At 36.1% G+C, this 27,866-nt stretch overlaps 2 protein-coding genes across 5 annotated transcripts; one reads left to right on the forward strand and one right to left on the reverse strand.

Moving 5' to 3' along the window:
* Positions 1-198: 198 nt before the first annotated feature.
* On the reverse strand, positions 199-26,824 carry LOC104428149 (heavy metal-associated isoprenylated plant protein 7-like). Its single transcript, XM_039311530.1, has 6 exons — positions 26,796-26,824; positions 3,883-3,984; positions 3,597-3,744; positions 2,742-2,941; positions 881-971; positions 199-743 (listed from the first exon to the last, which is right to left on the reverse strand). The coding sequence occupies exons 2-6, from the start codon at positions 3,889-3,891 to the stop codon at positions 403-405; spliced, it is 789 nt and encodes a 262-aa protein (XP_039167464.1). The 5' UTR covers positions 3,892-3,984; positions 26,796-26,824; the 3' UTR covers positions 199-402.
* LOC104428150 (disease resistance protein RPV1-like) lies at positions 19,152-27,585 on the forward strand. 4 transcript variants are annotated; one of them, XM_039311527.1, is made up of 7 exons: positions 19,152-19,392; positions 20,012-20,735; positions 21,392-22,499; positions 22,610-22,897; positions 22,985-24,613; positions 26,290-26,393; positions 26,930-27,585. In XM_039311527.1, the coding sequence occupies exons 2-7, from the start codon at positions 20,242-20,244 to the stop codon at positions 26,940-26,942; spliced, it is 3,636 nt and encodes a 1,211-aa protein (XP_039167461.1). In that variant the 5' UTR covers positions 19,152-19,392; positions 20,012-20,241; the 3' UTR covers positions 26,943-27,585. The 4 variants fall into 4 exon arrangements, with proteins under 4 accessions (XP_039167461.1, XP_039167462.1, XP_039167463.1 ...); XM_039311528.1 differs by having other exon boundaries at positions 20,040-20,735; XM_039311529.1 differs by having other exon boundaries at positions 20,194-20,735.
* The last annotated feature ends 281 nt before the right edge of the window (positions 27,586-27,866 follow it).

Consider the following 27,866-nt stretch of genomic DNA (forward strand, 5'->3'; position numbering starts at 1 on the left):
TCAATTGGTAACGTAGTCCGTTATGGTTTGCGGCGTTTACCATGTTGATTTTGAACATTCTCTTCATCCTCAACTTTAAACTCTTTTCACCAGTGTAACTTGGCTTCTAGGAAGCAAGACTGTTAATGTCGAAAACGAATTCCTAGCTTGAGAGAGAGAGAGAGAGAGAGAGAATGGACAGGCTATTGCAGAGCCATATTTACTGAAAATTCATCTACACTTTCACATTAAGAGAGTAGACAATTGGTAACACAGATTACAGAACATCAACGGATTACAATTAGCCAACGACTCCCGGTCTCGCGAATCTGTTTATTAGCAATCTTTAAGTACAATGGAAAATTGCCTCGACACGTACTCTTAACTGGGGCCGAGGTTGGAAACTCTCAGCACTACATCACACTACATCACGGAGCAAGCGTTCGGGTTCTCATCGCTGAAGATCTGGGTTGGGTACATTTGATATTCCATGTAAGGCCTGGAGGGCCAGTACTCGTTCTTCTTTATGTCCATCTTCGAGCCGTCCTCGTCCTTCCCTTCCTCGCCGTCCTTCTTCTCTCCTTCTTTGCTTTCCTCCTTCTTCGCCTCTTCCTTCTTCTCCTCTTCCTTCTTCTCCTCTTCCTTCACAATCGACGCTTGCTTCCCCGTTCTCTTTTTCACGTATGCGACCAGCTTCGGCGGGTCGACCACACCTTTGACTATTACCCGGTCATTCACCACGTCGGTCTCCACTGTCTCTACTCCTGCAAAACATCGATACCATGAGTCTTCCTGAAAGGTATACAACTCAATGAAACCCAAACAAGCAATGATCAGGCAGAAATCTACGTTGCTCCCAGTTCACAGCACATCGATCAGTATTCATAAGCAGACAACTTGCCTTTAATTTTCCGGATTCGTTTCCGCAAAACTCGAGTGCATGCTTCGCAATGCATTCCAACCTTCAACACGACTGTTATTGGAGCCGGAGGCTTAATAACAAGCCACAGAAAATCAGCAATTGTCAATCAAATGAAGGCAGGATCAGCCAAGAGGGAAAAAAAACTCATGGACATTAGGGAGAAAATAAATAGGATGTCATAAATCGGCATGTATTTTACAACAACAACAACCACAAATCATTCAAGTTACTTGCTATAACTTTTTTTAGTAGTAATAGGGAAAATCGATTACGTTAACATAAATTTGCAATAAGGTACCATTGATTGTAAGTGACAAAGTGGATTTGTAAAGTTAGGGTAGTGAAAGGTTTTACGGAGAGCTATTCACCTAGAGAGTCACGAGTTGTACACAAACTTACATATGGCGTAAAACGTGCCACTATATGTTGTATGGTCTCTGGTCCCGTCGCATCAATCATTTATAGTACATATTAATGAAATGTACCTCACATGTAGTATCCCTAGTATCATTATTCAATTCACTAGGGCTATTGCTTTTTACGGGAGGGTGAAGGCACAAGTGGCAAAAAGAAGCCAAAAGCACTCGTTACCCAAGGTACGTACGAAGCAAAATGACAAGAAAGGACCATAACCTAACTCCAAGACCAATTTAAGTCGTATGGGTCCTCCTCGTGGAGACCGCCGCACGATTCACCAACCTTTTCCATTTTATTTTTTAAAATTTAACCTATTTACCGTTAGGAAATGGACGTGAAATGCGGACATAAACGCGCATTGTCGAAATAATCCAGAAATAAAATAAAAAATTTGACAAGCAAGACGAAATATCAAGAATTATACTAATGAATTATGATTCGGTAAGCATCGAATAACTAATTTTTTCCACAAAAAAAAGAAAAAAATAAAAATCGAATGGCATCGCCTTATGGACATTAGAGATCATCTTTTGCTTAACCCCATGTGGTTTACGAAGATCATGTGACCAAATGAAATTCAGCCTCGTGATTTATGGAGGATGGAGAAAAACAAGAGAGAAAATTGTTAAAAAAAAAGGACCATGTGAGTTCCTTTTCATCGCCTTTTTTTAAAGCTAGGGTTTCACTCGTGACCCTACGCATGGCTCCACTATATTAAACAACAAAGGGTAACGATCGAAATCGATCAACATGGTGGGGTCAAAAAAAAGAATAAAAAAAGGATCCTATTTCAACAGTCTCCTCTCTTGTAGCCCCAACTCATTGCTCACTGTGCCTACGCAGTTCGGTGTCATCTTTTGCCGGCCTTGTCTGGTTATTTTCATGTCAGTAGTATTAAATAGCAACTTTCCCTACATTCACTCCCCCGACTTTACCCAAATCTACTAATTTACTGTCGTATTCCAAGAGGTTTTGTTGATGGAACCCCATCTCCAATTTCACTCAATGAAGTAATCACCGAGTGTTGTCACTTGCACCAGAGATGGCTCAATCAATCTAGAGAGGTAAAGTTCACCCGATCCGCAAGAGCAATAGTTTGATTCGGAAATCAGAATCCTTATAGATGTCATTTTCTTTCCCACATGATGTCACTATATATTATTATAATCATTGGAGTTAAAAGGAGGTGAAGATCCAAATTGAACAAACAGATGATTGAGGAAGTGGGTGGAGCTAGTTAGTGCTTTAAATGATTTTAGTGAAGCCATCAATATGCTACATTAAATTGCCATGATAATCAATTCACCCTGGTTCTTCCATTTTTAGCAAAAGTCTAGAAAAAGAAGAAAGGTAGTTGGGGTTTGGTGGTGTGGCTATGACTACCGATTTGAAATCTGAAAAATTAAATTAAAATTAAAATTACCTCCTCTTTTTTCTCTTCCTTGGGTGGTTCTTTAGTTTCTTCCTTCTTCTCCTCCTCGGGAGGCTTGGGCAGAGGCGAGATTAGCTCCACTTTCCGGCCACTTTTCTTTTGCAGCCTCTCACACACTTTTGCAGGGTCTGCCGACTTCCCTTTCACCACAACTTTACTGGCCTTGCTATCTGTGAGTACCTCCTCCACACCTGAATCGATGCCCCAACACTCAAGTCAATTATATGGTAATCTCTTTGGCCCAGAAAAAAAAAAAAAATCTTCTGGAAAATTCTTAATATTCAAATTAATTATCGATGTTAACAAGCAGTTTCGAGAGATTGATCGATTGTATTTTTTTTTTCTAAAAAGGAATATTAAGATTCTCAAAAGTACTGATTATACCTAGAATAAGAAATGTCAACATAATGAAAATTACAAAATTTCTTAACGCAGTCTTTTGGAAACACTCTTGAATAGAATCCTCAAGATAATTAGAGTGGAAAACAAAGCTAATACCTAAAAAGGGTGATTGAGGGAGACTTTAGTATAATTCAAATCCACTCCAGCAAAATTGACTGGATTTAATTAGGAAAAGATGATGCATCTCAACGGTCGACTACTTTTGAGGATGATGTGTATGATCTCCCAAGTGAATAATATAAAATTGAGTTTGAAACCCAAAAAGAAAACAAACCCTTGAGCTAAGGAGTTGTCTCATCTGTAAATTTTTTAAAATTTTTGAATGATGACATACATTCCAATGGATTTGAATATAAAAAAAAAAAAAACTCGCATGGAGAGTAGCGACAAATATTTTTTTCATAATAGAAAATTGAATTTAATAAAATTAAACAAGAACCAGACCTTCAAACCCTTTCAAGGCTCTTGCAACTTTCCTGGCACAAGCCTCGCAATGCATATCGACCCTGAGCACGATCTCCGGCGCCTCTTCTTTCTTCTCGTCCTTCTTCTCTCCTTCCTTGGCCTCCTCCTTCTTCTCCTCTTTATTCTCCTTCATTATCACCACAAACACAGGAACAGCGGTCAGTTTCTGGGAATGCTACGGGAGCGAAACCAAACGGGGAAGAGAAGGGAAAAAAAATGAGAGAAAAAGGAACAAGAGTTGAGTAAATGGTGAGAAAGAACTCACTTCACCCATTTCTGTGATGAACTTTGAAGAGCTTTCTCTTCGATGTGTTCAGCAGAAGAAGCTCTCTTCCACTTCTGTGCCTACTCTCTCTCTCTCTCTCTTTCTACCCTCAAGTTTCTGTACCAGGAGAGAGAGGCAGTACACCATAAGTAAGTCAGGGAAAATTCTGGAAAATATGACGTGGAATTGGTTTTTCGTAGACTGCCTTTACGTCCTTTAGCAGCAGCAGAATCTCGTCAAGAAAAAATATTTCATCTAACGATTACATCGTGTGGTTCTTAAATAAAGTAACACACATTTTTTTAATTTAAGTCAGCTCATTTGCCATGCATGTCTGAAAACAGAAATTAAAAGAGAAAAATAATCTAGAGTGATGACACAGAGTCCGGCCATTTATAGCGGAAAAAAGATTCCAAATAGCTTGAAATGATGTGAATGAAATTTGTGAAAAAATCAAGATTATTTCGTACTTTTCAAGAAAAATCAAATGATTCTAAATAGCGCATTGAAAATACATATTTATAATATCATAAACTTAAATACTTATAATCGAATCGAACTTAATTAGACTTACTTAACCAATTCAAACAAGAATCGGTTCGGTGCCCAAGTAAGAATTTTGAGAATTAGCCTTGTACGGTCGATTTTTTTTAGTAGAATCGGTTATAAGCCTATTCAAAACCAACAGTAAAATTCTTATGTGTAAAACACTTTTTAATTTCTTATGTTGAATTATTTTATTTGGTCTTGTGTTTATTATAAGAAATATTATTACAAAAGTACTAAAATAATAAATAGTTTTTATTAAAATAAAATAGCAAAAAGGTAAGTCTATTCTAAGGTCATATCAAATCGATTCTCAATTTTAAAAATTGAAAATCTATTCTTGATAGGATAGGTTTTAAGTGTTGGGTACAGAACCTATTCACTCTGTAACTGATCTTCTTTGTAATGTCGTACAACGTGATATAAACGTTTGGCAAAAAGATATTCCATTTGTATGCAATTCGTTTCCCACCTTGCAAATCGCTGGTACAACTTTTCCTGCCGTGATTGCGGTGGATGGGACTCTCAAATAAAATAGTAACGACAAAATGGCAATAATTCCATCTAACACCCTACCTCCACGTATGATGTCCCTACTCTCACACAACCAGAAAACATGTCTCAAATTCACCTTTTTCCCAGTCCATAAAAATTAATCTATTTATTTTTTTCTCCTAATTCGTGAAGTCTCGAATTTAATTGCCACCAGGTAGTTGCCAAATTATGCTAGCATGATTTAGTAAGAAATAGGACGAATTTTTCTCATTTATGTTTCAAGTGTAATCTAGTTGAGCGAAATTAGCCAACCATTTTTGTATTTGAGATATTAGGGTTAAGAAGATTAGTTTTTCTAAATTCAATTTATAAAGTGTGTAGATAACTAGATTAAATATAGACGACAAATTCAAGCAATATCGATAAGGTTCTCTCAATCACTTTACAAAACCGACTTCGTAAAAATTTTGTAAAGGGATTACCACAAAGTCAAACGTCGAGATTGATGAACCGACCCACTAACATTAGAAAAAGTTTTTAAAAAGATAATGTCTAAAATAAAGAAAAATTTAGGAAGGGATGAAGATTGGTTCTTTGAAATGCATGGCTCAAATTGCATAGTCAAAAAGAAATGGACAGGACTTCTCTAGCTTTATCGAACCACACAAACAATTCATCATACACATCATTTTAGATAGATTGATGCTAACACGGTATCATCTATAGGTGATTTTTTTTTTTTTTTCTAAATCTATTGGCGAATCTAGTAGTTATGAATAGTGCCAATCACAAGAGAAACTATTTACCTCCAAATTATGTCCCTTCCCCAAGCACTTTGGAGCTTTTATGTAATAATGCTCGTTTGCCAAGCCCTACTATCTTTACTTAGTGAATGATATATTTTTTCTTCTTTTTTTGATAAAAAATATATAAATAAATAGTGCCAATCATTAAAAATCCCTCAGTCAACTTGATTATATTTGAATTTGATGATTCTAGTGGATTTGGGCAAACTCTTGTACATTACATTTAGCTCATTTTTTTTTTTTAAATCCTCTCAAAGCAAACCATTTGCGCTAAAATTATGGGTTGGTTGATAAGCAATATTTCACATTTCTTAAATTATATTTTGTCGGTATTTGTTATCGACTCGCCATTTCTTTTGGTATGCATTTGGGCATATTCTTGGTACTCACATAACTTAGACAAATACATTATCGCCAACCGATTTAGCGATTTAAAAATGAAATTTCAACTCAAAAATCACTTCATGGGATAAATTTCATAGGTCGAATCGACCTGTGTGGTGAGTAATTAAACAGCTAATTTCTAAGGTTGTCAATACTTAAATCACATTCACCGTTCAAAAAGCACGATCCACGTTGGCTTAGTCCAAAGGTCATAAAGTATGGTCATTCTTTTTTGTAGTGATGTCGGTAAAAGATTAAGTATGCTCATTCTTTAATCATGATGTTTGTAATGAACATCAAAAGTAGTGTTTAGTTTATTGATTCTGTGCAACTCTTTCCTAGTCCAAACAAAATTTCTAGTCATAGAACAATGTAATTTGCTCAGATGATTGCCACCTTAGCCCTTAATCTTTTGGCTCAACTAGGGAAAATGCTTGGTTACTGTTTGAATTCTAGATTTAAATTACAAAAAGAACAATTCTAGATTCCAATTAGTCGAATATTTACAAACGAATTCATAATATAAATAAATATTTTTTTTTATAAATTTTCCACGTGACAATCAATTTGCTCTCTTGCATGCATCATTCTATTGTCCACCCAACAACAATTCTAATTAGTGGAATTTATCCGTTCATTTGTCGTGTCCTCTCTAAAAAGCGCTATACTCAAATTAAAAGAAAATAATTTATCAGGTTTTCATTTTAATTCGATTTTTAATTTTTAATCTGTCCTAAAGCTATTGTCCTTTTTGGATCCTTAAATCTTGGTCAATCATGCAATGGAAGAAGAAGATGCAAGCCGCGGTCGGGCTGAGGACCAGACCAATATCTACAAAAAGTCAGGAGGAGGAATCAGGTGGGGCCCATGAGAGGAGCCGCCACTCGCTAGACGGCACGTGGAACGATAAGCTTTATCTTCATCTTCTTTTGTTTTCTTTTGTTTTTTCCTTCTGCGAAATGAAAGTGAAAGTGGAAAAAGTGAGCAAAAGAAAAAAGGTTGATTGATTTTTCGTCCTTATGCGGCCAAGTCGACTCTCGGCCAAAGAATCTTAAACCAAGAACTAAAATAAAATTATATTCCATGCATAAGTATTGCAATCTTATAGGTCTATTTGTTTCGGAAAAAAATCATAATAAAGAAATATATTTGCAAAAAATGTTTTCCACTTTTCTAATTAGGGATTTTATTATTATAACTTTAATTATGAGTATTTCTATTAAACGTAAATGGTTTTTCACCGACAAATTATTTTCAGCAAATCAAGGACATCGAAATTTAGAAAATTAATTTACAATTCTTTTTTTGGTGAAATAAACACATCTTGTATTTCATTCTAAGTACTTATATGTAATTTATTGTGTGGATATATATGAGCAATTTTGACTTCGCTAAAGTCCATCCATGCTAATTGAGAAAAGTTAAATAGCTCTCACACAAGTTCGAGGCGAGCACACTTGTTTAAGAAAAATAAATTCTATGTAAACCATCTAATTTTAAGTACATTTCTCATCGAGAAGCTATCACATGATAGAGAAGTGTAACTTGTTTCAAAATTATTTGCTATGTCTAAGAAAATTAACTCAGCAATCTGTGATATTGATAAATTTAGTTAATTTTTTTTTTCTCTAGAAGAAAAGTTCCTAAAAAATAGGTGAATATATGATAAGTTAATTAATTGTTAAGAGAAGATTGTATCAGCGGTATCTTCCTTATAAGATCATTCGATTCTTCATTTAAATTCTGCATTTTCAAAAGAATAATGTTATATGTAGACTTCTTAATAAACCTGGTTTATACTAAACAATATGTCTAATTTTATTGGTGAAATTTTTTTTAGTAAGAAGTTTTAGTATCTCAAGCATAACGTTCTTCTTTCATTTTTCTTTTTGCCAAGTAATGCGATGGAGAAATTGAAATTGAAATTTCTGACTGAATGAATGAAATAATTTTGGAACAAGACAGAGATTCATATTTACAACAAATTGTAATATGAGGAAAAATTCAATATAGCTCTCACTTTAGCATATTGGCAAGATTCCTTATGATATCCATAAATTATTTTGAGGATAAAAAGTGACTAATCGTTGGAATGTTACCGCAGAAAAAGGAAAAATTGAAGCTGCTACTCTCTCCAATTTTCCACATCTTAAAAGGTGATACCAAAGTCTTATCTTCAAGGCTGCTGAAAGCAAAAGCCGCGTCCATACCGAAAGGAGGTGAATAAGTCGGCTAGTATGGGTGTGGTTCGAGTGAAAAATAAAAGAAATAATAAACTAGAGAGAAAGCAACTAGATTTTTTTTTTCTATTTATTATTTTTAATTCCCTTCTGATTTTTTTGGGGGCGAAAAGGGCAACTTGAGGCCTTCTATAATCTGATACATTTTGCTAACCTTTTTGTTTGTCGCCATCATATGTGCTTCAACATAGAACCACTTCTTCTTTTTTTTTACATATTAATTTGTTTTTGGAACGATAAGATCAATCAATTTAGAGGGAGTGCGATCGAGATAACATAAAGTGGCTTTAAGTGCATATCATAAATTATTTGGGAACTATGGCCACGCTCATGGTTTACTTGGAGAAACCTTGGTATTAAACGAAAAATAATAATATACTCATTCAAAAAGAACCCTTTGATGCTAACACCATCGATCCTCTACTACATGTAATGGCTTACCTTCTAAATTCTGTCTACATGGACAGACACATGAGTGTTCAAATAAATTTGTAGAACTCAATAGATCATATTTAAAAGTTTAAGAGGCTTCAAAAATTGGGGAATTAGGTTTGAGACTCCGAGTAAGTCATTTGCATTCTCGATGTGCGACTTAAATGTCGAAAATTTCCAGAGGATAAGGAAATGGTACTCCCGCTCTAGGCCTACAAACTTTTTTTTTGTTTTTCGGCTACGTCCCTTTAGCTGAATTTCATCTACTTGTAGTGGTGGACCTGGGTTCTGCGCTATCAATAGAGCCCATTGGGGCCTAAAAATTAAGCTCCGACAAACACAAGCATTTTGTTCAATCAAAGAAATTTTTAACAAGTCTTATTTCTCTTGCCTAACATGGAAACGAATGCCCAAATGCTGATCCAGTTCTGGATTTATTCTAGTCTTAATGTACTTCATAGCATTAGTAGATGGACATTCCATCTGGGGGTGATTGATTTTATATATAAACTTAAAACCTACTCTATTGGAGTCAATTTCTTTAGGACCAGTTTCCTTGGGATCAAGTTAGTTTCATGTTATGAGACGCACGATTTGTCAGCCTTGGTAGTTGATGGAAATGTATGTTTTAGGAGTGATTTAGTTTCCAATGCGCTCTCTTGCATTGATATGTTCCTACCTAATTAGGGAGGAATTCTGATCACACATGTTGGTAGGTCAAATATTAAGATGTTCCAATTGCGTTGCCTATGATGAGAAGTGTTGGCAATGAAGCTTGGATAGCCAACCGGAGTGATCAACACCATGAGAGAGCCTTGATAAATTGGACGCTAGACAGTGTATCATTCGTCAATTGAATCAAGAGTGGTGCTATGAAAATGAACCTGATAATGGAGATAAATCAGCTTTGACAAAGCTGTTGCGACCCACTCGACTAGGGAAGACGGAATTGGGTTTTAGGATATAAGATAATCGTTCAATCCCCCTCAAGGTTATTGCACTTCCACATTATCTATTCAATTTGAGGTGAATCCTAAATTCAACTAAACTATTTACTATGATTTTTATTTTTACTTTTTTGAAGTGATGATTCTACACTATTATTGTTGTTGTTGTTAGTATCAAACTAGATTTTTTATTTCATTATTTATTATTTTCTGGAACATGGATTCGGGCTGGGCCCTCTGGTCCAGTTCGAATATAGGCGTGATTAAGCTTCGGGGGTCTGGACTATGGACATACATTGGGCTCTTTTTAAGCCCTCTTTACAATTGGAAGTAAACCTATCTTTCTGAAAATCAAATTCAACCCAAGTCCATCTGAGACAAGCTAAAACCCAAGCTTAACCAACCCTTCAACTCATTTAAGCCCGTGACAAACTCAAATTCAAACAGGTAAACACATAAACGCGGTTTCTATTAGAATCATACCAAGCCCAACACTAAGACTGTAATAATACAAAATTCAAATTTTAGGCCTTTTTTCTTTCATGACCATATCCTGCCCATGCTAACCTCCTACTAAAAAACCTCCTACTAGAACCCTCTCTCACTATTAGCTTTGATTATAATAAAGCCCATTTACATTAGCTAAACATCAAGCCTAAATCTATCAAGACCCATTCACATTTTCTCTTTTTCCTATTTAACTTTTCTTTTTTCTTTTCCTTTTTCATTATTTCAATTGTTTTTTTAGCCATTGTTATTGGCTAGCAAAACCAAGAACGTCCTACATTTCATTCAACAATGACATTAACCCTAAAATTGTTGGAAGCGCGCAATAAAACTTTGATACCTTCATCCGGAGAGATTGTCAAGTGGGAGTCTAAGTTCGAGCCCGTCAGGACCCATATTCACTCAGAAGTTTAGGTATATATTATGAGTCAATCATGACATATTAATTGCTCCACATTATACAAATTCTTCAATTTGAGACTTTTTTAAACACAATTCACATATGTATCTCAATAAAAGTCATGATTGAAGACTAATCTTTTTAAAACACAAGTCACATGTGTATCTCAATAAAAGTCATGATTGAAGACTAATCTTTTTAAAACTCACACTATGACTAAGTATACTTTACCATCAATCACTCTAGTCACCAGAACGTGACTATCAACGACCGCTAACGTTGCTGGCCGCCAGAGTCAACATTGCCGTTTCTCAACATGCATGCACAGGAAGAGCAAGGAAGCTTAAAATTGGTACCACTGAAGCATAAAACATAAAAATCACCGGAAATAAGTATTCAAGTCAAGGACTGCACCGCATGTCCTCACCAGTCAATACCACAGACCATCCTCAGAACGGGCAAACTTCATAGAACCGAGAATCATAACCACGAGTTATAGAGGCAAATTTCGGTTACCACGACTTATCTCACCTAATAACTAATAACACGATTTCTAATTAAGCAAAAGTGATCATCACATATTCAAATCGAACAACAACAGGAATTACTTTGTAAAAAGTTCTTAGAGACATTTCGTCAATCAGGTTATGTGCATTACCAGGACAAAAGCGGAATCATAGAATTAATGAAACTTTCTCTTCCAGAATTCATACAGTTCCTTACTGTCATAAAATAAGAAAAATCAAATCTGATTTTTCGGTTAGTTCGATCGTTCTCTCATCTAGAGTTCCCTTTCCTACACGCCTCATGTTTTCGGAGGAATTTGACACTAAATAGATATCATATAATAAACCTTAAAGTATCGGAAGCAAATTAGTATCTTAAATTCAAAATGGACATGAGCATATAATTTCTAGATGGGAAAAGACCACCAAAAACCCCAAACATTGCCCAAAGTGACAAATTTACCCCAAACTTTTTTTTGTGACATGAAAAACCCCAAACTTTGCAAACCGTGACACATTTACCCCATTAAGGACATTTTCGTCTTAATCTTTATGTTTTTTTTTAATTTTCTTCTTCTCTTCGCCGGCCTTGCCGGAGGGAAGTCGACACCGGTGAGGGCTGCCCTCGCCCAACGCAGGTGAGGGCACCCCTCGCCCGAGTCCCGCTAGGGCCGCCCTCACTGGCGTCGGGCCGACCTCGCCCAACGCTGACGAGGGTGGCCCTTGCCGCTGGCTTCCCTTCGCCATGGCCAACAGAGGGAAGAAAGAAGAAAAAGAAAAAAAGAAAAAAAAAAGAATTTTTTTTTTAAAGTAAAAAGAACAAAATGCCCATATGATTTAAGGTAAATGTGTCACACAAATAAAAGTTCATGATTTTTGTGTCACAAAAAAAGTTTGGGGTAAATATGTCATGGTTAGCAAATTTCGGAGTTTTTCATGTCACAAAAAAAAGTTTGTGTAAATTTGTTACTTTAGGCAAAGTTTGGGGTTTTTGGTGGTTTTTTCCCTTTCTAGATTGTTAATGTCGCTTTGTGTATCCCATTATTGTGGTGGAGTATGATGAAATGAGATTGGGCTCTAGTCTAGTGGAATTGCGTTGGTTACTACTAGATCTGTATACCCAATTTACCCCATCAATAAGGTTTTTCATTGTGGCAGCCAAGGTGAGCTAATCAAATTTGTCAATTGAGAAGGTTGTGGATAAGTTGAAGATAGATAATGTCAACTCGATCCATGTGTGACTCATTAAAGTCATGGCATGGGGCCAGTTGGCACATGACCTAGTTGTAAGGGATTGGATGGGGTGGGGACATTTAGAATATGTTTGATAACATTTTTGTTCCGGGGAATAATTTCTTTGCAGAAATAGTCTATTTCTATTTTGTATTTGTTACAACATTTTATGAATAAAAGAATGTGTTTCGTAACTATACAAAAATTTTATTCTTGAAATAGAAAAAGAATAGTAATGTGTTTGGTACGATTCATAAATTTTTATTGTAATGCAGTATTTCTTTTTTATTGTAATGCAGTATTTCTTTTGATTTTTTAATAATTTTTTAAGAATTGTTTTTCTTTTTTCTTTTCTTCACAATTTTTTGTCTGCCGTTTGCCATCGGTGATGGTGGTGGTGGGGGGGCAAGTGACAAGGAAGAAGAAGAAAAGAAAAAAGAGAAAAAAAAGATGACTTATTTCTAAAAATTGTTCTTGAGAATAAGAAATTACTTCTTTTTTTCTGCTTCTTATTTTTGCTCCAAATCTATTCCTTTATCACTTTCTATTGTGGGGAATATAAAAATTAATTGATGTTTTCAAATGAATTTATGTTATTTTTTTGTTTTGAGGAATAAAAGAACAAAAAAAAAATGAAAACTTGACTAAACAGAGCCTTAGTTTAAGGTGTGGAGTTCTCCCATGCTCTAGAAAGAAGTAAAGCAAAAGTCAAAGAGAGATGAGAGTAAAAGTAGGATAGATAAAAGATAAAAAGTTCATGATATGAGTGGTATTTGTAAAATGACTCTTGCCAAAGTTATCTTAAATTAGCTTTCTTCTCACTTCCGAAAATGTCGTTGCTTTGTTGAAAATATTCAAGAAAAGTCATCGAGACTTTGAATGCCATGTAGCTAAAGAATGTAGTAGCTCTTGACCTTTCAAGCAACGACTTAATAGATGATTCAAGATTAGGAAACTTAATCAAGGTGTGTAATTATTTCTTTGAAGGCAACATTTAGACTGTTCTCCATTGAATAATGCATTCATTTTTACAGGTGGCAAGAAAATTGAAAGATCCTTTTCTTGAAAGTGTAGTCACATGATCAGAACCTCAGACTTGTAAGGATGCTCAACTCTAGAGAGGTTGACTTTCCAATATTGTGATAATTTGGGGAAAATTATCAGTTCCATAGGGAAGTCGAAGTGTTTACTTGACCTGAATATTGATATTTGCCTTCAGCTTGAAGATTTGCTCAAAAGAGCTTCTCTTTAGAGTTGTGTTTAAAACTAAAGAATCTCTCGCATTTCATACAGAAGTTGAAATCATCATGTGAATTATGAGTTTCATTTCAAGAAAATGCGCGGGAGTTACCTGGGTGTTATTGGAAAGATTGAGAATCTGGAAGTGCTTCATTTGAAAAGGGCCTTAACGAGTTAGAGGTTTTGGACCAGTTAATTCTTTATAAATGCGGATAGTCGGAAAGGTTGATTGACGCATGAACCACCAAATTGGCGGATGATGTAATTCTGCATCCCCTCCTGTGTTTTCTAGTTTGATTAAAATGCCACTTTAAACATAAATTAAAGTAGTCGATCTTTCAAGCATTTATATTTTTATTTGTGAAGATTTTATTTCATGTAGAATATAGAGTAAGTTTTTGCTACTTAATTAACTTTGGTAGGTAGGTTGAATTTTTGTTTTACTTTCTACTATATATATAATCTTTTTTTTTTTTTTTTTTGGGTCTCACTCCTCTCTACTAAGTTCAAATTTTTTTTGCCAAATACCCCTTATTTGGCCCAAATGGTTTTGAATGCCCAAGGGGCTTTGGGAAGGTAGTTCCCGAATGCACCCCAAGTTCAGGAGAACAAAAGGAAAGAATCAAAGAAAAAGAAATAAAAAGGGAGATGAAAGGGATGAAAAGATAAAAGGGAGAAGAAGAAAAAAAGTGAGAAAAGAACAGGAATTAAAAAATTAATTAAATATTAACATAAAAAGGGGGTTTAAGAAATAATTTTTAATTAGGTCGAGTCTGGGTAGTCGGATTGGGTCAATGGCCTGGCCTGTATGGGGTTTACCCAGTTCGAGCTTGTTTCTTGGATATAATAATATTAACTATTAAAAATATATTAAAACATTTTTCAAAATTAAAAAATTTTCAGAAAAAAAGAAAAAAATTCCAAAAATTAAAACTTTCAAAGAGTATTAAAAAATTCAAAAAAATTTAGGAAAATTAATTTTTTAGAATATATTAAAAAAATTCGATTCTTTAAAAAATTCAAAAATGTCATAATATTCAAAGTTTCACTAAAAATTACAAAATCCAGTTCCTTGAAGAATTATAAAAATAGACTTTCAAAGCTATTTTCTTAAAATATGGAATCTTAACTCTAAAGTTGTACTAAAAAATTGAGTAAGCCTTTAGGGCTCTACCTTGTGGTTTTAATTGTCCTCAAAGGCAATTACCTTTGTTTGCATGCTTTTGCTATTTATGGCTTCCTTTAGTCTAGCTAGGATTGACATTTACCTATTTCCTTATGTTCCGTTCATTTCGCGGAAAATGTGGTGTTTCTAGAAAATATTTTCTAGGAAGTCATTTTCGGAAATGTAATTATTTTCTAGTGTTTGGATGATTCCCGAAATTGAAGTTGAAAATATTTTTCGATGTTCGATAAGGAAAATATTTTCCTTCATATACTCCTTTTCATTTATCTTATTTTTTAAAATAGATTTTTCATATTTTTTAAATTGATTTTCTTTTTATTTTTCTGTTCTTTTTCTTTGTTTTCCTTCTCCTTCTTTCTTGGCGGTCTCCCCCCACGGCGATGGCTCGCAACCGGCCATTGGCGAGCCTTGAGCTCGCCGACGAGCACGAGGCTTACCGCTTCCCAGATTGGCAATCGTGAGCATCGAGCTTAAGACTCGCCAAATTGATGAGCATGAGCTTGAGATCGACAAGCTTGAGATTCGCTTGGCGGCCGATGACTAGCCAAGAAAGAATAAGATAGGAAACAAAGAAAAGAAAAAGAAAAAGAAAAGAAAAAAAAAAAAAGAACAAGGAAAAAGAAAAAGAAACAAGAAAAGAAAAAGGAAATTAAAAATAATTTGAATTAAAAAAGAAAAAATAAAAAGAAAAATAATTCGAATAAAAAAATAAAATAAGAAGAAGAAAGGGGATGAGAAAGTGAGGATTTCTAGAGATGTGAGATAAGAAAGATCAAGTAAGGTAAAGACTTTTTTTCCTTTCATAGAAAACATTTTTCCCCAAGGAATTCATTTTCCGTTAAATGAACGCCAAGAAAAATCCGGAAAACGTTTTCTTGGAAATTATTTTTCTGCAAAACGAATGGAGCTTTAGTGTTAGGTTTTTTTTTTTTTTTCCATGTAATCTATCTAATGCTTTCTTGGGGCCGATTATTATGTTGATGATTGCGCACCGCATGATCACCTCGTGTGCTAGTGGATAAGCTTAAAATCAACCCAAATTGCCTGAGAATTTTTTTTTTTTTTTAAATATGAATAATATTAAGTACCAAAATGGCATTAATTGATTAATTAGTGTAACTACGTCCCTGACCAAAGATTTTCTGGTTGCATAGGAAGTAAGGTACACTCTTATACTTTACTTGATTTATAGCTGATCCTAATAGGTTAGTGGCGACTCCTTATTATAAAATTCTTATGAATATGCCAATGTCGTGTGAGGTATGTCCTTAGAAGGTTCCGTGCTTTATCATAGGCTATAAGCCTGTCCTTTAAGCAATACTCCTAAATCTATTCCCTCCCTCGAGGTAGGTTGTGACAGCCGCACGACTGTAGTATTACGAAATTGGCACCTCCCTCACAGCAATCGATATGGTTAGGTCCACAAACACAATCAAGAGTGGAGTCATTGGCTTTTCAAATATGTAATAATAGATTTTTGTAAAGCACACCACTTTTTCTAAAAAAATTATTCTATACATGGAACTAGAAAAGAAGAAATTAAAGAGTTCAAGGAAAGCGAAATTATAAACGAGATTTATAAATGTTCGGTTTGGTTTTCCAGCCCTAATAGCCCAATTGGGTTGAAATCCACTGGTTAAGCCAAGAGCACAAACATTGCCTTATTATAAGTGTAAAACCTTCCAACAGATGGACCTGATTCCTTCTACAACTACCCTACCGTAAGCTAGGTAATTATTAGACTTCTTCCAATAGTCATTCTCATACCTTATACACAAATCATAGTAGGCTCATTCTCCCCAAATTACAAACTACACCTCTAAGTATTTATAAAAACTCATTTGCACATGTTGCCTTTTCCCAAAACAACTGCCTACACTCTACATACGATAGTTTCTCTTGTGAATTTACAAGTGGGTTTGCCAATCTCACTAAGTTTTAGGAATAGGAATCAATTGAGAAGAATGTAGCAACGAAAAGACAGATCTCAAGAACGCTCAATATGCTTCAATTTCTCTTGTTTCAAGCACTCGATGACAAGCCATGAAGTTCATCCTCAAAAGAGTCCATCAACCAACTTCTTTTTGTGGCCACAAACTTCTTTGGTCACTTGACTCTCTTAAATTTGTGGTATCACTTTTGCACGATTTGCTTGCTTTGTTCATAAAGTTATCTTTCCCTTTTGCCTATATTAGAAATTGAGAGAGAAACTGACGGTAGGTTGGAGTCCAAAGCCATTATAATTAATTTGAGGGTTTCCGATAATGTTACATATAGGTTATGGATTTATAGTTGTTATGACAGAGAATTTGGACATAAAATCATCGACTAAATTTGTGGTATTACTTTTGCACGATTTACTTGCTTTGTTCAGAAAGTTATCTTTCCCTTTTGCCTATATTAGAAGTCGAGAGAGAAATTGATGGTAGGTTGGAGTCCAAAGCTATTTGAATTAATCTGAGGGTTTCCAATTATGTTACATGTAGGTTATGGATAGTTGTTATGACAGAGAATTTGGTCAGAAAATCATCTACGATTTTTTAAGAAAAAGTTTAAAACTTTAGAAGTTGACTATCGTTAGAATGAAAAATCCTATAGTGAGGGAAATTGGAGAACAGTCTTGTTAAGCATACTTAATATAAATGTTTTAATTTGGAATTTCCAAAAAAACCAGGAAATTTGTTCATTAAAAGCTAAAGAATTTTTGTATAGTGGGTCAAATTATGGTACATTAATTTTTCTCATCCACCAATAAGGGGGCTTCTTCTTCGGCTGACGGAGAGCAACCAACAGAGGGAGAGCTCGGTTTAGGGAGAGAGAGAGAGTGACAGAGAGGAAGGTTCTGTTTGTTTCTGTTGGGGGGTGTTCTCTGCAGCCTCTCCACACACAGAGACGTGAGGAGTACCTCCTTTTTCTTGGCTGGAAGCAGATCGCAAAAGGAGCGAGAGAAAGAGACAGACGTTGATTACAAGATATATTTTTCAGTCAGATTTCTTCTTTACTGAGTCCGAATCTCTTCAATCTTTGGTTATCTTCGCTTTGTGCTTTGGCTATATCTCTGTGAATATCCTCTGTATTTGTGATGTGGCTACGATCGTAAGCCTTGAATGGATGATGATGAGAATGAATGCCGGCAAATTCCCATCTGGTGGTCAGAGGCAATCGGAGATGGGAGGTCCGACGATGGGTCTTTTGTTTGAGCGTACAGTGTTACAGGAGGAGCTGTGGCCTTCTGGGTTTAATATTAATGGGATGAAGAATTCGAGAAAGAAATAAAATAAGATAAAGAAAAGGAAGGAAAAAGCAAAAGCAAAAAAAAGTAATAGAAAACTATAAAACGGAAGAGGGGGCTCCCAGCGTACAAAAAACCGTCGGGGAGGAAGAAGTCCAGGAGAAGGAAAGGAAAGAATGAAAGAAAAACAAATTAAAAGGGGAGATGAAAGAGACGAAAAAAGACAAAAGGGGGAAGAAGAAAATAAAAGAAAAGGAATTAAAAAAATTATTTAAAATATTAATATAAAAATGGGGTTTTAAGACTTAGTTTTTAACGAGTCAACGGGCCGGATAGGGTTTATCTGGTTTCAGCCGTTCCCCAGATATAATAATATTAAATATTAAAAATATATTAAAACACTTTTTAAAATTGAAAAATTTGCAAAAAAATTCCAAAAATTCAAAATTTTTTCATAGAATATTAAAAAAATTCGAACTTTTTAGAAATTAAAAAATATTAGAAAATTAAAAAAATTCAAAAATGTTAGAAAATTCAAAATTTCATTAAAAACTACTCATTCGCACACTTTGTCTTTTATCAAAACAATTGCGTGCACTCTAAGTACGATAACTTCTCTCGTATGTTTACAAGTGGATTTGTCAATCTTGCTAAGTTTTAGTACTCAATTGACTACAATGCAATAATGAAGAGATAAATCTCAAGAATGCTCAATATGCCTCAATTTCTCTTGTTTCAAGCACTCGATGTCAAGCCATAAAGTTTTCCTTTTTTTTGGTTTAATATGGTGCTTTCGTTCATTCATAAAAATGAGGATTACAAGGAAATGATAGATAAGTTTTCGAACATAAAATTTTCGAAAGGGGTTAAGGAGGAAAGAAACCTAATTTTAAGGGAGAGTTTTGGACTGGTGAGACTTCGTGAGCCAATCTGCGGCCTGGTTGGCCTCCCGGGGTCAATGGACCAGCGTTGTCGAGTCAAGTTGGCTAAGATTCCTTTACATTACTCTACTATGTCGTTCACGTTCCAAAGGTCGTCGGCCCAGTCCACGATGCTCCGCACCAAAGTCAAACCATCTGTTTCGCACTCTAGCTTCTCACCTTTTGTACCTGCTCTGTTCCAATTGTTCACACGTGCTCCTCCTTTTTCAGTCTCGAGTACTCCAGCCCGTGCAGAACAGCTAGGGCTTCGGCTTGTACAGAGGACTACGCACGAACCTCTTCCACGAAGCCGTCGATGACTCTTCCGGCCTGATCTCGCAAGATTCCAGTGACTGAACCGAGGAATTCTCCTTGCCCCCATGAGCAGTCGACGTTTAATTTCATCGATCCTCTCTCCGGCGGCGTCCACTTGACCGGTAAGTTCAGATTTGTGGGTTTCTTCGCTCCCTTTTTCTTCTGCCATCTGCTGAAGTTCTTTACTTTGTGCTTCCGCTATGTCAACGATGGAATTCGGATCTGGTGGCTTGATGACAAGCCATAAAGTTCACCTCAAAAGAATCTGTCAACAAACTTCTTTTAGTGGCCACAACTTTCGTCGGCACCTAACTATCTTAAATTTGTGGAATCACTTTTGCACGATTTACTTGCTTTGTTCAGAGCATTATCTTTCCCTTTTGCCTATATTAGAAATCGAGATAGAAAATGGACAGTAGTTTGGAGTCCAAAGCTATTTGAATTGATCTAAGTGTGTCTGATTCTGTTACGTATGGATTTATGGTTGTTATGATGGAGAATTTGGACGGAAAACCATCGACAATTTTTTAAGAAAAAGTTTAAAACTTTAGAAGTTGACTATCATTAGAGTAAAAAATTCTATATTTGGGGAAGTTAAACTACAGTCTTGTTAAGCATACTTAATATAAATGTTTTGATTTGGAATTTCCAACAAATCAGAAAAAATTTTCATTGAAAGCTGAAGATTTTTTGTATAGAAGGTCAAATTATGGTACATTAGTTTTTCTTATCGGCCAACAGGATTTGACTTTTTGGTCTTCGTCGTCAGCAACAACGACATTCCGTTTCAACCATTTTATATTAACCTATCAAGGCATGAACCGGTCAGAAATGTTATCTAGATAACGTTGAGGCTTGATTGGTTCCTATTCACCGCTCGATTATTTCCTTGAGACGTGCTGACGCGGCCTGTTTCTCTTTAGAAGACATCGGGTGTGAGAAAGATCTGCTGAGCTGAGCGAATTACTGCTATGGATAGCTCAGATGTAGGAACGTCATCGGGTAGTGAGTATCAAGTGTTCCTTAGTTTTAGAGGACCCGACACTCGTGCTGGATTCACCGACTTCCTCTATCATAGCTTGACTGATGCTGGAATCTGCGTCTTCCGAGATGACGAAGAGCTTCGTGTTGGTGAAAGGATTGATGGATCACTTCAGCGAGTGATTGACAATTCTAGGATCTACATGCCCATTTTCTCTCAGAACTATGCTTCGAGCCAATGGTGTTTACGTGAGATTGCGCAAATTGTGGCAAATACCTCCAAATCGGAAGGTAATAAAGAGATTCTACCTATTTTTTTTTATGTGGAACCTGACGATATTAAGCTGAAAACTCCGCTGTATCGCGATGCCATACAAAATTTGGAGAGCGAGAAGAATCTAAGCAATGAACAGGTAGATGCATGGAGAGAGGCTCTCATGAAAGTTGGTGCGATAAAGGGGTGGGAAGTGAAGAAGTACAAAGGGTAAGCTAGCTTCTTTCTAGATTATTGCTTCCCCAGTTTTCCTCAACATTCAATCATAGATGTAAAATTGCCAATAACATTGTGGTTGGACTTTTATAATAATAATACTAAACTACGTTTGCAAAAAAAATGAGAAATTGCTTAACAAGGGCATCATCCTATGGAATAATGATATTAATAGCTAGGTAACTCATTGACTGTGGGCAGTGGGAGGAAAAAGAATGGGATAATGAAATGTCATGCACATTGTTACCTAATCATTTAATCTTTCCCTACGTTAAGCATTTCTCCTCTTGAAAACAAGATGTTTCGACTTCTACAGTAGTTGCTTGAGCATTAATCATAAAATGTCGATGTCAAATGCATAAGTATGAATGCATCTGTTTGGGTGGTCTTTATTAACATAATCCCAAGATTGCTGATCTCGTGTTGGAATAAGGCCGAATTTCGGGTGCTGATGTGGCCAACGCCTTGCCAAGGGCATAAAAAGTATGTTTTGAAGGGATTTGAATGTCCAATATGGACTCTTAGTAGATCATTTATAGATTGTTATGGTCCCATTTTTATCCGATTGTTCTTCAGTTATAACATCACTTCTAGCCAGGTAATCGTGATTTCGCATCCCTCCTCCCACTAAATGGTTTTCTTTGCGGCAGCCATGGCGAATTGATCAAATTGGTGGTTGAGAAAGTCGTGGAAAAGTTGAAGACAAAACATAGATTGTTGACTGAGCACTTAGTTGGAATTGATGATCGAGTTGTAGCAGTAAGCAAATTATTAGACATTGACTCTGGCGGTGTGCGGCTCGTTCAAATTCACGGCATGGGGGGTATTGGTAAAACGACTCTCGCCAAGGTTGTTTTCAACCAAAACTCTTTTCATTTTGGCAAGTGTTGTTGTTTCCTTGAAGATGTCCGAGAGAAGTCAACAAGAACTAATGGCTTAGTTGAGTTGCAAAAAAAGTTATTATCTGAAATTGGTGTTCATGCTGGAACAAGGAGCATTGATGAAATTGATTATGGAATGAAGAGGATTGGCGAAGCACTCTGCAATAAGAAAGTCTTCATTGTGCTTGATAATGTTGATAGTAGTGAACAAGTGGAGAAGTTAGTTGGACAGAGTACTTTGCATTATGGATCCCGGGTATTGATTACAACTAGAAATAAACATGTTTTACAAATCAAAAGAGTAAAGTATCTAATTTTGGATTATGAAATGGAGGTGATGAGTACTGACCATGCGCTTGAGCTTTTCAGTAGGCATGCATTTAACAGAGATTCTCCTTCAGATGACTACAAAGATCTTTCAAAGGAAATCATATCTTCTACTGGGAGGCTTCCATTAGCACTTGAAGTAGTTGGTTCGCTCCTCTACAACACAACACAAGAACGATGGAAAAAGACATTGAAGAAGTTGAAAAAAGCACCTCACAATGATGTTTTTGGAAAGTTAAAGATCAGCTACGATGCTTTAAGTTTTGAGCAACAGCAAATTTTCCTCGATATTGCGTGCTTCTTCATTGGCATGGATAAGACGAATGCAATTTATGTGTGGGAAGATTGTGGACTTCTTCGAGATGATGAGGTTGATGTCCTCAATAGCATGTGTTTGATAAAAATTATAGAGGATAATAAGTTTTGGATGCACGATCAACTCAGAGATTTGGGAAGAGAAATTGTTCGTAACGAAAATCCTATAAATCCCGGAAAGCGTAGTAGGTTATGGATTTATGGGGAGATCCTCGATACAATAACCACAAAGGAGGTAAAGATCCTCGATACGGGTGTTCCATTTGCTTTCGTCTTTTCCCATTTGAATCCTTTTCGTTTGCAGTAGAATATTGAATACCACTCATTTCTTGCTATCATTTGCAGATAAAGAGGAACGTTCAAGCGTTGGATCTTAATCTAAGTAATAGTTATCATAAGAACATTATTGAAAGTGAAGAGATTGGAAGGTTTGAGCAATTGAGGTACCTCAAATTAGATGGGGGAACCTTTGTTGGTAACTTAGCAAATTGTCTTACCGAATTAAGATGGATATATTGGAGTTATCCTCCTCTAGTGTCTAAACCAACCAATATGCACTTAAAGAACGTGGTCATTCTTGAATTTGTAGAAAATGACTTCATGGATGATTCGATGCTACAGAGCTTTGTCGAGGTATGCAATATGCTTATATCTTTTATATTTGCCTTGAATGTATTATCTGATTGTTCATTAATGGAATGTTGCATTCTTTTTTTATAGATGGTGGGGAAATTGAAAGTTCTTACTCTCGATAGTTGTGACAACATAGTCAGAACAGCAAACTTCTCTGGATGCCTGAATTTAGAGAGGCTTACTTTCGTATCTTGTTATAATTTGAGGAAAATTGATGGCTCTATTGGGAAGTTGAAGCAGCTGACTGACTTGAAGATTGATGGATGCTTTCGTCTTGAAGATTTTCCTGAAGAAATTGGGGACCTATCTAATTTGAGGCACTTCTCTTTGCTAAAGTGTCCAGTAAAGAAAGTCCCAGATTCCTTATGGAATTTGAAATCATTGCGTGAGGTGCACTTTATTAGTTTATTTAATCCATTTGATTTAGCATTTGCATGGGAGTTACCTAGTGCCATTGGAATGCTTCAGAAGTTGGAAGTGCTTCAAGTCAATAATTATAATTTAAAAGGTCAGTTACCTTCTGATGTTGGAAGCTTGCCCTTTTTGAGAATCTTAGATCTGTCATGTACTCATGTTAGTGAAGTTCCAGAGACCCTTCACATGCTTCCTTGCCTGAAAAGATTGGAGTTGAGGGAATGTAATCAGATTCAAGAGTTGCCGGTGCTCCCAACAAGTTTAACCCATCTACTAGTGTCATCTACATCGTTGCGGGTAATCCCGCATCTCTCAAACTTGAGTAATTTGGTTGAGTTGGATCTAAATGATTGGGGAGGAGGAGGGGATAAACTTTGTACAGATGAATTATGGTGGATTGGGAGGTTATCCAAGCTGACTAAATTGAGCTTTGGACTTCACAACCTTCCTGTTCCTACTGAGCTGGCTTCCCTTCCTTTGCTAAAGCAACTTGATTTGTTTGGATTTGACCTGCAGAACTTTCCACAACTTCCCTTGTCTCTACAAAAGCTACGTCTTGATAATTTCAATCCAATCGTGTCCCTCTCTACAAACATGATAAATTTGTCATGTTTAGGGCTCTATAGGTCTCCAATGCAAGAATTTCAACTCAATGGGCTTCAACTTCCAAATATAAGGGAGTTGTGTGTGGAAAGATGTGAATCTCTGGAAAGATTCTGGTTATCAAGTATGAGGAAGCTGAAAGATGTCAGGGTATCTTCATGTAAAAAGCTAGTTGAAATCCAATTTTCTTGGTTGGAATCATTGGAGGAATTGTCTATTCATCATTGCAAGTCCTTTGAAACACTAGCTCATGTGAGGGAAGCAAGGCACGATAATAGTGAGCCTGCTAACGAGTTGATTAGTTGTGAAGGGAGGCTAATCCTTCCATTGGGATTCTTAAATAAGTTGCAATCTTTCAAACTTGGGGATTGTGCTAAGATACTCGACATAGAAATTGTTGGAGCCTCAGAATCATTGGAATGGTTTTCTCTTTCTAGTTGTCCTAATGTGCGAAGTCTTGGTGGGTTGTCCAATTTAAAGAACCTTGACTTACTATACATTGGCTTTAACGAACGGTTACGGGTTGTCACGGGTCTTGACGAGCTGGAGTTCTTGGCTTTCTTAGTAGTTAAGAGTTGTGGATCACTGGAAAGGTTGATTGATGTATCAAGTACCAAAATGCCAAATGATTGCTATATACATATCTCCGGTTGCGGGAAAGACTTTCGGGGTTTCCTCGAGTCTTACAAGCACCACACGGTGAGTTTCGCCGAACCTTCTCTCTGTCGCGTGTTAGTTAACATTTAATTAATCAAAAAGAGAGATTTGGAATTTCAGTTTACTTAATTGTTATCGGACCAATGAAGATATCATCCAGAGATAAAGATGCATTGAATTTGATCGCAATTATTATAACACGGATCTAAATTTTGGCACACCTGCAAGTTTTATTTTCCTAATTTTGTGTTCTCATTTTCCTTTTGCTGTTTCCACTCCCATTTTCCCTTTTCCTTTCTTTCCCGACCGTGAGAAAATTCTAAAAAATTACATAAGCTAGTGGACAAGGTCAACCGGTAGCAAAATAAGTGGAAGCACGCCATTAATCTAGAAGAAACGTCATCCCTCAGTTTCTTATTATTCCAGAAAGTTACTTTCTATGTTTCACCCGTCTTTTCAAATAAGAAGTGAATTACTTAGATGAATTTTGTTTTTACCTAAATAGTATCGATTTCTTACTGATATTGTTTATTACGGTTGTAAGATTGATACTATGCGATTTTCATAGTCAAGATAGGAAACTAAAAGATCAACGTGCTATAGATAATTTGCTCGTTGTATGTAAAGGGCGCACTCTTAGCACATAACACAAATGGTCCTCCGATTTAACTTCTTGTTACAGAGGACGATCCTTTTCTTTTTCTTTAACTTTTGTAACACTTTTACTCTATCATATACACAAAAACTTACTTAGCAAATCGATAAGTAACAATAGAGCAGGCTTTGAGGTTGTGATCTATAGAACTTGACCGGATAAAACATATGTACGCATGTACAATTTCAAATAGAGGAGAAACTGCAGATCGATAAACAACAAAGAAAATGGGAAAGAGGAGGAGGGAAGGCTTTGTCTATTTTGATTTAACTGACAGAATTTTCAAGTGGATGATTTGTAATTAATATGATGAGGGTTTGTGAAACTAGAGATTATGGGAAAGAAAATTGGGCAAAAAAAAGTAATTGTAGAAAAAAAGCCTAAAGATGTATTTTTTATTATTATTTCAATTGCTTTATTTTTCGACTCCATACAGCCCAGTGTTTGATTGGTGGTGTGGTTATTTAGATTAGCATAATGTAGGCCCAGCAATTTTCTGATAATATGATATCGTTTCTCATGGGCCAAATATGATTTGAGCCGAAAATTGGTTTGTTGGCTCAAACATGAATTGTTTGTGTAGTGCATGTAAGCCCCACATGTTTGTCCGTTCCTTGATCTTCATTCAAGATTTTTCATTCTTAAAAAAAAGAAAAAAGAAAAAAACAAACAATAAAAGTTATTTTCGTTTTATATGGAGCCAATTGTTTCGTTCAGTGTATCCTTTGCGTAATATACTCCACTTTATTGTCCATTTCTAACTTAATACTATTCATTATGGAGATGAGTTTGGTGATTGCGATTTCTACAATGAAGATAGAACATTAAAAGAATGAGATATTCATTTCACAACATGTAAAATTTTGGCAACGGAGGTGTTTCAAGAACACGAGTTTCGTGGTCCACCTCTCCACTGATCAAGCGACTTATGTCCTTGATGGAATTGAGTGTTACTTGAATTTGCATGTGGTTGGGTCCGGGCATGTAGGATGTGTGGTCCAAAAGCAATTCAAATACTTTATTTAAGATTTTCAAGTTTTGATGTAAAGGCCACTGCAAACAGGAGCAGGAATTTAAGCGGAGGAGAATATGCTGGGGGAGGACTTGTCTCTCGGCCGTTCTGGAAGCCCTCGCTATGAATAAAAAGAAGATTGGAGCCTCTGGGCGGTAATTTCTCATTTCGGCTATTTTTTTTTTAACTTGTTGAAGAATACACTGCTTTTGTATTTTGCATTTTTCTTTTTGTCCTGGATTGAGGAAGTTGGGGATTGCTGGATTGGTAATTTTTTGTTTGTTGAGGATAAACGGTGAATTGAAAGAAGGCAGCGAGGTTTTTGATCTAAGTCTCTGTTTGAAATTGGGTTGTCAATGTAATCGTTCTGGTAGATGTAGAATTGTTAAATAAACACTGCAACTTGCAGCTATTTTGTTGCTGTTTTGCTAGATTTCTTGATGCACTTAACTAATTTGTACAGTCACATCGGTGAACCAATTTTCAATGTTTGTTACTTTGTTGTTGATTCTTCATCTCTTTTGCCCAATAATTAATAACTAGAGAGAGTAAAAGTTCCTCTCTCTCTCTCTCTCTCTCTCTCAAGTTGGTTTATCAGCTAGTGAGAATCTGTCCTTCGCAACCCCATTTTCATGTAGCAAGATAATTGTGAGACTTATTTTACGGGTTGATTAAAAGCCACTTCAAACAGGAACAAGAATTAAAAGCGGAGGAGGAGAGGACTGGGGAAAGCGTCGTTCCAATGCCCTGAGCTTCAACAGTTATCGTCCACTGCATCCTCCCTTGTTTTTTTCCCCTTCGATTAACCTCAAACAGGAATGAAAGCAGAGGAGAAGGCTGGGCAGAGTGTCGTTCCAAAGCCGGAGCTTCAACAGAATGTGATGTCGATTGCGGGAAAAGACGGCACGCTTGCTGGTTCTTCGACAACAGAAGTGGTGAGGCCCTGCTCCGGAAGAAGTCAGAGGACGCTCGCCATCGAGTCTAAAGGACACCAGCTGAAAGCAGAGCCAGGAGGATGATATACTTTGCCCATTTTTTTGTAATTGATGCCAGTGGCGGCCAGAAAAGCAAACTTAGAAAATGTCACCGTTGGCCAGGGATAAGGCCCGTCTATACTGTATTTGTGGCCTTTTCTTTTCTTTTGTTTTCTTTTGACCTAGAAGGCATTCATTTTTTAATTCGGTCTTTGCTTTTAAGCTCGGGCTATGGCTCCCAACCAATATACACTTAAAAGAATGCGGTCTTTCTTCAATTTTCAGACAATGGCTTTGTATATGAGTTGAAAATATGGATTCATATATGATTTGAAACTACAGAGCTTAATCAAGATGTGTCATGCTTCGAAGAGTTTTTCAATGGTTTTTTTTTTTGGGTACAGCTATCGTTCTTTTGGTTACATTGTCTATGTATCCTCTTTATGATTTAATTTTTCCATGATCTTTACTCCAAACTCAAGTTTACATTTTTATTTTTTATTTTTTGGGGATAAAAGATTAGAAAAAACTCGTGGCTATTTTGTATTGTCATGGCTGCTGTTCACGATTATGCATCAAGAGGCTTGGAAAATCTTGCCTAGCATGACAATTCAATATATTTTGACACTCTAATCATATAAAAAGAGAAATAAG

This window comes from Eucalyptus grandis, chromosome 4 (assembly GCF_016545825.1).
Source record: "Eucalyptus grandis isolate ANBG69807.140 chromosome 4, ASM1654582v1, whole genome shotgun sequence".
Lineage (NCBI taxonomy): Eukaryota > Viridiplantae > Streptophyta > Magnoliopsida > Myrtales > Myrtaceae > Eucalyptus > Eucalyptus grandis.

Bases quoted from the DNA above. Each gene is read 5' to 3' on its own strand.
- LOC104428149 (XM_039311530.1), bottom strand. The intron at 2,942-3,596 runs GTCTGGTTCTTG...GCATCGATTCAG, and splicing joins AGCCTTGAAAGGGTTTGAAG to GTGTGGAGGAGGTACTCACA. The intron at 744-880 runs GCAAGTTGTCTG...GATGTTTTGCAG, and splicing joins ACGAATCCGGAAAATTAAAG to GAGTAGAGACAGTGGAGACC.
- LOC104428150 (XM_039311527.1), top strand. From the start codon at position 20,242: ATGGATAGCTCAGATGTAGGAACGTCATCGGGTAGTGAGTATCAAGTG. The intron at 20,736-21,391 runs GTAAGCTAGCTT...TCTTTGCGGCAG, and splicing joins GAAGTGAAGAAGTACAAAGG to CCATGGCGAATTGATCAAAT. The intron at 24,614-26,289 runs GTGAGTTTCGCC...CACTGCAAACAG, and splicing joins AGTCTTACAAGCACCACACG to GAGCAGGAATTTAAGCGGAG.